The 10030-nt window shown below is 52.2% G+C and overlaps 6 protein-coding genes across 7 annotated transcripts in view; 3 read left to right on the top strand and 3 right to left on the bottom strand.

The window, feature by feature from the left end:
• PPTG_23163 (hypothetical protein) overlaps positions 1-497 on the top strand; it is a gene marked incomplete at both ends in the record, with an annotated part of 5692 nt that extends 5195 nt beyond the window's left edge. The window contains one exon of the mRNA XM_008908764.1: positions 33-497. Coding sequence (XP_008907012.1) covers positions 33-497 — 465 coding nt within the window. The remainder of the gene's footprint in view (positions 1-32) is intronic.
• A 222-nt stretch (positions 498-719) lies between these two features.
• Positions 720-1461, bottom strand: PPTG_13051 (hypothetical protein; the record flags this gene model as incomplete). The annotated part of the gene is made up of 1 exon (XM_008908763.1): positions 720-1461. The coding sequence occupies one exon, from the start codon at positions 1459-1461 to the stop codon at positions 1093-1095; it is 369 nt and encodes a 122-aa protein (XP_008907011.1). The 3' UTR covers positions 720-1092.
• Positions 1462-1744: 283 nt separating this feature from the next.
• On the top strand, positions 1745-2827 carry PPTG_13050 (hypothetical protein). The gene has a single exon (XM_008908762.1). The coding sequence runs from the start codon at positions 2125-2127 to the stop codon at positions 2632-2634; it is 510 nt and encodes a 169-aa protein (XP_008907010.1). The 5' UTR covers positions 1745-2124; the 3' UTR covers positions 2635-2827.
• PPTG_13049 (hypothetical protein) lies at positions 2787-4023 on the bottom strand. Its single transcript, XM_008908761.1, has one exon. It carries the CDS (start codon positions 3923-3925, stop codon positions 2942-2944), a length of 984 nt encoding a protein of 327 aa, XP_008907009.1. The 5' UTR covers positions 3926-4023; the 3' UTR covers positions 2787-2941.
• A 575-nt stretch (positions 4024-4598) lies between these two features.
• On the top strand, positions 4599-7844 carry PPTG_13048 (hypothetical protein). Its single transcript, XM_008908760.1, has 2 exons — positions 4599-5039; positions 5111-7844. Exons 1-2 carry the CDS (start codon positions 4778-4780, stop codon positions 7681-7683), a joined length of 2835 nt encoding a protein of 944 aa, XP_008907008.1. The 5' UTR covers positions 4599-4777; the 3' UTR covers positions 7684-7844.
• Positions 7755-8999, bottom strand: PPTG_13047. Of its 2 annotated transcripts, XM_008908758.1 has the most exons (3): positions 8722-8999; positions 8491-8636; positions 7755-8429 (listed from the first exon to the last, which is right to left on the bottom strand). In XM_008908758.1, exons 1-3 carry the CDS (start codon positions 8954-8956, stop codon positions 8076-8078), a joined length of 735 nt encoding a protein of 244 aa, XP_008907006.1. In that variant the 5' UTR covers positions 8957-8999; the 3' UTR covers positions 7755-8075. The 2 variants fall into 2 exon arrangements, with proteins under 2 accessions (XP_008907006.1, XP_008907007.1); XM_008908759.1 differs by having other exon boundaries at positions 7755-8636.
• Between the last annotated feature and the right edge of the window lie 1031 nt (positions 9000-10030).

Below are 10030 nucleotides of genomic sequence, written 5' to 3'. Positions count from 1 at the left end.
AAGTTCCTCACAGCGTCATCACTCTCGTTGAGCGGGACGTTGTGACGCTGCTGGCGACCAACGCGCCGGAATACTGGGACGTAGGTACTGGCAACCCCCGAGAGCAAACGTTCTGTCAGCATTTTGTCATGGACGACAAACCACTGCTCGTACGTCACGCTGAGGCGGATATGAGGTTTTACCACATCGCGCCCGTGACGATGCGGAGTCTGCGATTTTACGCTGGTTTCCCTGTATCGGTCCCGAGTGTCTTGAAAACTACAGGGCAATCGGAGAAGGTGGTTGTAGGCGCATTGTGCTGCCTTGATGATAAGCCCCACGAGATGACGAGATCGCAGTATTGGCGACTGATGAAACTCGCAGATGCAGCGTCAAGTATCCTGGAGAAGACTGCCAACGAGTACATCGCCGATCCCGAGAATCATCCACTGGGGCAACAGCGGGCTGCTGTTCAAACTATCACCAAGGCTAATGGACCAACAATGGTGACCTGCTAAGTGACACGCGCCAAGATAAGTGTTTGTCAAGAAAAAAAATGCGCCATCTGACTGGCTTGGAGGTTAAATACCTTCAGCCTTCTGCAACGAAGACCCGTTGCACTTATCAACGCTGGACTTGACAGCAACCTCGGCATGATCATCCCCACCAAGCCAACAAAAGATCAAACAAGCACCTAAAAAAAATACAACTTTTGTAGGTCCCTTGACCCAATAAGCTAATCGTTCTTTTGAGTTTTTATTTTCAAAATTTGGTTGCAGCCTTCCCTCATCAAGGCTCGAAGGTTAGATATATTACTAGTAGTACTTGAAATCGTCACTGTTACCGGTCTAGCCATGGTGCGGTGTTGCTGTGGCCACTCGTTTCCGAATGCGAACCTTCATCTCGTGGCAAACACTGGTAGACCTTCTGGATTTTTTTTTGTCTAAATCTCCTTTGATGTCAGTTCATTTAACCACTTTTAAGTCCATATGACCGAACAATATGTCTCGCATCCGAAGCTCGGATTCCGAACAGTGTTCGCTGCCTAACTGTTTCTTGGTGCCAAAGGCTCAGTCACTGTGGTACATGCACGAAGACTGACTCACCACAATCTTAGTCCTCTGACCACCAGCGTTTCTGCTTAAACCAGTCACCTGCCTGAGTCAGGCCCTGGTGGAAAGTGCCTGGTGCACTAACGTGGTAGAGATTGCAGCCATCGCTTGATAGCTTCGAGTACGCCAGCGCTTCTGCCCTGCTCTGCCGTGTTGTTGCCTCCACGTTGTTAAACATCGCCGAGCGTTCTCTTGGAGCAAGCGCTAGATCTACTATGTAACTGGCACAGCCAGCTCCAGTGTGGAACGTGGGAGCCCGATATCCAGCGCTTAGGAAAATCATGTTGGTGCGCGCTTCTCGGCTTCGGGTGCCCGAAATTGCAAGTGTAGGTTCAGCAAGCGCATGCAGAGTGGTGCTTGGTGTAGCCATAATGGTCCACGTTGAAGCCACAGAAAACAAGCAGAATTCGGTGTAGAAAAGCAATGCGAGGCTTTCCATTTTGGCTCGGCACATCTGCATTTTACGAGGCCTCGACAGCTTTGTCTCCTTTGGCTTTGTCCTTCGTAGCCTACGAATCGTAGCTGTTGTTCCTGTTTTCCGCTGCTCAATGCTGGATTTACGGGACAACTAGTGTCGGAAAAAATAGAGCGAAAAAAATAACCTGCTTATTCAACTGAAATTCGAGTGATTGTAGTCTTTCAACTCGTGGCAACTCGAGAACAGCGTTTCAAGTGCCGTTTTGCCAAACATTACTTCCGATGGATTGCTCGACTTGCTCAGCTGGTGTTTGTTTCGATGGTGAGCTTTGCCTTGGAACGCTGCATTGAAAAATGCATCCAAGAGAGCTGAAACAGCCGCGACTGAAAAAGCCCACGCCAGCGAAAGTCTTGTGTGGTCGATACTCTCGGCCACACAGTTCGGTGAGCTCTGGCCAGAGCTCGAAGAATAAGCTCGAGCGATGTGTCAGAGAATGGCGATTGATTGGGAGGCATAGAGTCGACTTGTATCCGACGCTAAGCTTATCGGTAAGCTTCATTCTCGAATCGGTCGGCAAGATCGCAAGGCATACTACACACAAGAGCACCTTTCATCATGCCGTTAAAGTGGTTCCGCAGTCACCGCCGCCGCAGTACTGGCAATACAGAAGATGAGGCCACCAGACCGTCAACGGAGACTCCCAACTCCAAGCAGAAGACCAAGCAGCGATCCCGTCGATCCCACTCACATGGTCACGGCCTGCGCTCCATGATAGGTTTGTCTGGGTCTATGCAGCACGAGCTCGACGCTGCTGCCGCTATCGCCGCGGAGGAGCAGCGTCGCATCTCGTACCAGACCAAAACTCGTCGTCGATTCACGATCCACGGTCTCTCCTACCAGCCCAAGCACAACGAAGAAGCAGGATGGAGTTGCAACTCGACGCCGGCGGGATCCCCACAGCCCATGCACGCTTCGACGTCACCAAGACACGTTCACTCAAGAGTCTCACACTTCGGGTTCACCTCGACGCGAATCTCACACACTCGTAGTCCTCAAAAAGAGCAAATGATTCCACTCACGCCGGACTCGCACCCGTCGATCATCTTCATCGACTGCCCGCCGTAAGAAGCTGCGCAACGCTAACTGTAAAACCTTCTGGACGTCTTAAGTGTATCGATGGGAGTGTAGTATTGTAATATCTGGTGGGTGAAGTGTAGTGTTAAAGTGTATTGTATTAGTGCAGCTCCAGAAGGGAAGGGCTCGTAAGGATAAACTAATATTACACAGAGAAAAGAATTCATTTTTCATATAACTGTTATCAACACAATTTGGATCTTACCAAAAGCGACTTAACAACAAGATTTTGCTCCATTTCTTAGCCTGAAGCTGCAACCAGACCTTCATAATACACCGGCTCCGCTATATCATCCTCTCAAAGCTTTGAGGCGCTTCCAGAGGTTGATCCAGCACTGAACCGCTTGTTGAGCCAGTTGCTGGCGTAATCCATCACTTGCTGCTTCTCCGGTTCGTTCCAAAGACAGTGGAAAAGTCCCTGGAAGAGCTTGAGCTCTTTGTCCTTATTCGCAGCTCGATTCATGAAATCCTCCACGACCTTCACACTCGTGACCTTGTCCTCTGTTCCTTGCAGCACCAACAGCGGCACTTTGCAAAAGGTGCTATTGGGATCTTCAATTTGAGAGCTGCCCTGCAACTGCTTCATGCCCAGACCGATCTGCACCGCCATGAGGGTGGTCAGATTGTCCGTGACATTGAGAGGATCCGCCATATAGTCCTTCAGGAACTCCGGGTCACGTGTCAAGCCTGCAAAGTTGACTCCTGCCACCAATCTCGCAGTGGGGAACATCCACACCAGCGGTTTGGATACAAACTCCATGATACGGAGAGTGAGCGTGTACTCAACGGCGATGGCTGGAGAGGCCACGACGCAGCCGCTGAAGTGGTGTTTCCCGGATAGAATAGTGTTGAGAGCCACCAGAGCTCCGAACGAGATGCCCATTATGACTAACGGGGGGTCAGAAGTCCCCTCCGGCAGCATCTTGCTGTATACAGCGAGCTTGGCTGCCGTGATGAATTGGTTGGTATCGTCCACGAAGTAATGGAACTCCGACCCGTGTGCACGCAGTCCGGGTTTTTCAGATTCGCTCTGACCGTGACCCAGCATGTCGTACGCAATCACTCCGTAGCCATTGAGGCACAGGTGCTTGTACACGTGCGTGAAGCGCAGCGAGTGCTCCCCGATGCCATGCAGGAAGAGCGCCACACCACGGAGAGGCACCGATTCCGGCGGGAAGGCGGCACAGTAGAAGAGCTTCTGGCCTCGCTCGTTGAGGAAGTGGCCGTCTGTGTAGCGCTGGTCTTGTAGACACGAAGCTTGGGCGGGCAGCGAAGAAGTCATGCTGGACGGAGGCGATGCTGTCGGGGAGTGTGACGGTTCGGAAGTGAGCAGGTTCGATTACTAGACGTGATTTACTGAACCTGTGAGGTTTGTTAACGTTATATTTCAGGATTGTGGACATGGTGGATAAAAGAGGACAAGACTTTAACTCTAATCTGACATTGAATAGCCTGATATAATGAATTTGTTAAAGCTTTTCAAGTGGGTACGCTGTACCACTCAACTTCAATGTACGAGATGCTCAGCGCGTCGATCATGCAAACGTTCCGACGTCACGCAGCACCTTCGTATGAAGCTCCAGCCTTGGGTAATGGTCTACAGCTCATTGGTTTACACTCGATTTGCAACCTTAGTACAGCTCCCTAGCGCTACACTGTGTAGTATAGTACCCGGTCTATCGATTGGACTTGTGTACATTTTTGGCCATCAAAAACTCTCGAGCTGGCGTATGAAACTTCGCTTTCAACAACTGCTCATACAAGTATTACATGTATCGAATGGAGTCTTGATGCCCTGCAATCTAACATGGATATCCATACAAGTTGTATTACAACAGCTCGTGTTGTTTTCCACCTCGTCATCCGCAGTCCCCACCAGTCAATTTCCAGCAGATCCGCGTCTGATTGGTCAAAACAATTTCAACCAATGATCTGCATCTAAACTTATTTGTTGGAGGCGGACAGCCAAGCATTATCATCTTCCCAGCAGGAAGAGAGCAGCGCCCGCATCCGCTTCTCTCCATCTCCAGGCCCCGTTCGAGCACCTGCGCAAGTCGTGCGTGTGTGTATCCATCTACTTCGTCGCCCTCAAGCATCTGAATTTCCATAGAGACCCCGTCCACAGCTTACCATCATGACAGAAGCGCAGCCCGAAAACCGCGCCACATTGGACGCCAAGACGAAACTAAGCGCTGCTGGCAGCTCCTCCAAGCTGCGTCCTACTGCCAAGGAGTTCGTGTTTAACACAGCAGCCCCCGTCTGGACGCCGTCGTCTGTGGCTTCGCCACCTCCCGCCCCTGCTGCCCCTGCTGCTCCTCCCGCCCCTGCTGCTCCTGCCGCTCCTGCGCCCAAGAAGAGCCAGCTGAAGCTCTCGGCCAAGCCCTTCGTGCCGTCCTGTATGATAAACTGTTGCGATCTACACATAAGAGCAGTAGATACTGACTTTATTGCATTGTTACCACTGTAGTTATGGCGCCAGCGTTCGTGCCTGCATCGATGAAGGCACCTGCTGCTCCTGTAGTGGAGAAGGTGGAGACAGTGAAGGAGACGGAGGTGACGACGACTACGTCAGAGTCTGCGTCGACGCCTGTGTCGTCCGCTGCTTCTTCTAGTGCGTCAGAGCCAGAGGTGGAGAAAGACGAGAAGGTTGAGGCACAGACGGAGGCTTCTGAACGTGAAGAGAAGCAGAAGCAGGACGTGGATGTCAAGACAGAGGAAGCTGCTGAGCCTGAGGCCGAGAAGCCGGAGGTTGTGGCCGAGCAGGCTGTGATCGGAGAGCGTATTATCTACACTATCAAGCAGCTGCTGGAGATGGAGCCGGACGTGGAGCTGTGCGTCGTCCCGGAGGGTGTCAAGGGCATGGTGATCGCTGCAGACAAGACGACCAAGGCGCTGTCTGCGCCAGCCCCCGAGGCCTCTGGCAAGGGCATGCGTCGCAACGACTCGTCTCGGTCTCTGGGTCGTCACGGCAGCAGCGGCAACTTCAGTGAAGGTCGTGGACGTCGTGAACGTGGCAGTGGACGTGGAGGACGCGGTGGACGCGGCGGACGTGGCCATCACGACACTGCGCCTGCTCTGGAAGACTGCGCTCCTCTGGATATCAACGAGGAGACTCGATGGAAGCCCTCGCACGCCAAGTCGCGTCTGGACGACCCGGTGGAGAACTCGGAGGCGTCTCTGAAGGAAGCCAAGTCGATTCTGAACAAACTGTCGATCGAGAAGTTCGACAAGCTGTCAGATCAGCTGATTGAGGTGGCTGTGCGTGGCCTGGAAGTGCTCAAGGGAGTGATTGAGATGGTGATCGCCAAGGCGCAGATGGAGTGGCACTTCTCCACCATGTACGCGGAACTGTGCGCCAAGATTGCACAGACGGCCATGCCTGCGATCACTCTGGAGGAGGGAGAGGTGGTGACGGACACGCACAAACTGTTCCGTAAACTACTGCTGCAACGCTGTCAGAAGGAGTTCGAGGCCAAGCCGGAGATCGAGGGACTGGACTCTTTGCCCGAGGACGAGCGACTGGAGAAGGAGCTGATCATGAAGCGCGCGTCTCTGGGCCACATCCGCTTCGTCGGAGAGCTGTTCAAGCAGCGGATGCTGAGCTCGCGCATCATGCACGAGTGTGTCGGCATTTTGTTCGGAGACATCGCAGCTCCTGATGAGGAATCGCTCGAGTGTCTGTGCAACTTGTTGAGTACAATTGGGCAGGCGTTGGAGGCGAATGCTAGAGAGAAGGCGGAGCTGAACCACATTAACGGATACTACGCGACCATCAAGAAGCTGAGTGGAGAGTCCAAGCTGCTGTGCACACGTGTGCGCTTCATGCTGCAGGATCTGCTGGAGCTGCGTACGAACCGATGGGTGGCGCGTCGTAAGGAGACGAAGGCTATGACTATCGCCGAGGTGCACGCTGAGGTCGCTCGTGAGGCCAAGGAGAAGGAACGGTCCAGTACCAAGTCGGGAGGCCACGCTCGTCTGCAGCGCAGCCAGTCGATGAACTCCACAGGCTCCGTGGGCTCGAACGACCGACGACGTGGCACTGGTGGAGGTGCGTCGGCGGCCTGGAAGGCTCGTGCTGCGGCCTCTTCTGCGGCTCCGTCTAGCACGAACAGCGCTCCGACAGTGGACGCTGATGGCTGGGAGACTGTGACCGGTGGAGCGCGTCCCAAGGGTCTGAAGCACCGCAGTAACTCGGACCGCTTCCCTGCCTCGTCATTGGGTGGACTGCCTCGTCACCCGAGCGGAACTCGACTCAGCAGCAGCAACACGTTCGCGTCTCTGAGCGGCAAGGAACGAAAGGAACGAGGACGCAGCAACAGCTCGTCGTCTACTTCTTCGCGTTCTTCGCGCGGCCGTGAGGACGCTGGTCGCCCGCCTACACCTTCATCAGCCAAGTCAAACAACGGACGCTCTGCTAAACCTGAGAAGACTGCGGAGACTGAGTCTACGGCCCCGTCTCTGACGGCTGAGGCGTTCGAGAAGAAGGTGAAGGCCATTCTGGACGAGTACGTGGAGCTCGAGGACATGGAGGAGGCCTATGCGAGCTTCACGGAGCTCAACGCTGCCAACCACTATGCTCTGATCCCCAACAAGGTGCTGAATATTGGTCTGGAGAAGGGCGACAAGGAACGTGAGGCCATTGCGAGCTTCCTGGCTGGTCTGTACGACCGCAAGGTGGTGACTAGTGCTGCGTTGGAGAGCGCGTTGCAGGACGTGCTGGAGTTCGCCGAGGATATCGAGATTGACATCCCCAAGACGCTCCCGTACTTGAGCGAGATGGTGGCGCCGTCGGTGGTGGCGGGCAGCATCACGATCCCGCAGCTCGTGACCATGACGGAGCATCTGCGATACAACGGAAAGGCCGCCAAGCTCATCGGCTCCACGCTGGCGGCTGTGGTATCGTGTGAGGATGAAACCAAGGTGCAGGATCTGCTGGCCGCGGAAAGCGTCGACTTCATGGCGCTGCTGGCCGAGGCGAACCGCAACGAGGAGGCCGTACAAGCCTTTTACAAGGACTATGCGCTTGGGTTCCTCGTGTAAGACTCTAGTGTCGGGTTCCTGCTGCGCTCGATGATTTATTGGGATGGATATAGGTAGATTTGACATATACGAGCAGGAAATAATTTTTTTTTATCTCGCTGATAAAGTGGAACCGAAGATTCGTTCTTGTTGTCTTCAGGGTGTTTGCCTGCAGACATCTACGTCTTTGTTGGGATATTGATCCGTACAATTAAGTGGAGTGACAATGAGCCATTACGACAATTCTTGTGAGCTTGCATGTGTTGGCAGGTGGTCTTCTGTTTCGTAGGATAGCAATAGCAACAAGCTTGGATGCGTGAAGTTAGCAAGAAAAATATGAAATGGGGTCATGAAAAATTACACGTTGAATCTGCGTTAGCCTTGGTTGCACACAGCGACACAAGCTAAGACGTTTAGAACACGGCGATCAGCACAAAGCACGCATACACCAGCATAGTCGGGTACATGACGAGGTATTTCTGCTCCGTCATGTAGAGCGCCTTCTCAAAGAACCGCGATGCCGTGTGCGTACTCCAGAGTGTGCATACACTAGCCAGTAAAAAGCCAGCGATGCCTAGGTCCTTGATCGACACCACAATGTTGATCGCTGCCAGGCCGATGATCGGTAGCAAACAGTAGCCCAGCACAGAGCACACGCGGTAGATGTCGATGGTTCGCTCAGGTGATAGCAAGTTCATCAGCAAGTACATGAACAGACATGACAGAACTCCGAAGCCGTAAATGTATCCAAAATGAACCTTCGCAGCCTATAACAATAGCAAAAAAAATATAAGTCCGAGCCGTAAAATATAAATATATATTCCGTACCAGCAGCAGACACATGCCAAAGAGAAAGCAGAAGACGAGCGGTCCTGCCAGATCCGCATCGTCCAGAATGTGCTCGTTGATCTGCTTAGTCGGTAGCAGCACAGACACCGTCTTGGCCCAAATATGCTCGAAGTTGATACCCAGCTCTGTCATTTTCAAATAAGAAAAATATTAGCGCGAAGTAAAAACACTTGCAAGGCACTAAGAAATAAATACGCCATCATTCATCACCTTCCAGGAGTGGCGGCTCGTTAGCGAATTCGTCTTCGTCGCCATCGTCATCATAATAGCTAGCGCTGGAGCCCACAGTACCGCTAAGGCCACTGGACGAGCCCGGCGCCGGATGGAAACCTGGGCCGCTATTGCTGCTGTTTGGGTGCGCGGCCTGTGCGTTCATGGGTGGGTATTCGCCCTCGGGAGCCGTGAACCACGGGCTCATGGCGTTCGGATCCATGTTCATGTTCATGCTGGCTGGGTACGTGGACGAATATGAACTGGGTGAAAATGTTTATATTTGCGAATAAAATTTAGAAGCTAATACATGGTGTGGTGTACACCATTAACACACGTCGCAGACCCACATCAACTTGACAATTGCTTACAGGTGTTCACCAAGATGCATCAGGTGTGCGATCATAGTGAACGCGCATGCAGTAAATGCCTTTTGGATTGAAAATTAGGTACAGGACTAGACGTTAGGGATTCCATTCGTTTGTCCGTGCAGAAAACTTGCGGTTGTTTGGAGTACTCTTTCTTACGAGCTATTACTGTTTTACTTAGCTCGCTTACTGCCACGACGACGCCGATACTATCTATTAATGATGTTACTTTATAATTTTGTCTGAAAAGAGCTAGCCAAACATGTTACCCATTTGATGATGGAGGTGAAATGAGCCAGGAAGACGCTACTTCCACACCAAAAGGCGCGTCTTGAGAAGAAAACTCGAGCAAGCCCTCCAATTCTGTGAATTACAATGAAAGCTTTAACTAACGACTTGTTGTCGTCAGTCAGAAAAATGAACTGCTTTAGAGACTTGCCGCCATGCTGAAATATCCTTGCCGGTTGATTCGTATCAAAACACCAGTAATTCAGCGACACGATTTATTTTCCGAAACCGAGACTTGCATGTAGACAAAATAATATAGATGTCTCAGATGGCGACTCACCGCAACAGTAGCCGGCCATTTGCAACCGGGGTTGTATTTCCGGCGATTCTCGGTCTGTGATTGGCCAGAAGCAAGGTATCGACAAGAATTTTGATCGGCACCGTGGCTGAGAAGTGGTGTGTAAGTTTCAACTTGGGTTGTGTGCACCATAGTAAAACAAAGCTTGAGTTGCAACTCAGACTCTATACAAACACCTTGTCAGGGTTGCAAATCAGGTAGACGTGCACTGACTGGAAAATTGAAAAAGCAGATCACTATCCTACCATGACAAGTCGCTATAAGCCCGAGCTCCTCAAGTTCATGTCCTACAAGGACGGCGTCGAGTACAACAGCGATCACGCCTTCACTATGGAGGAGTTGCTTGCTATAACCC

The sequence above is a fragment of the Phytophthora parasitica genome (genome assembly GCF_000247585.1).
Source record: "Phytophthora parasitica INRA-310 unplaced genomic scaffold supercont2.31, whole genome shotgun sequence".
Lineage (NCBI taxonomy): Eukaryota > Oomycota > Peronosporomycetes > Peronosporales > Peronosporaceae > Phytophthora > Phytophthora nicotianae.
This window is presented reverse-complemented; position numbering and strand designations above follow the sequence as displayed.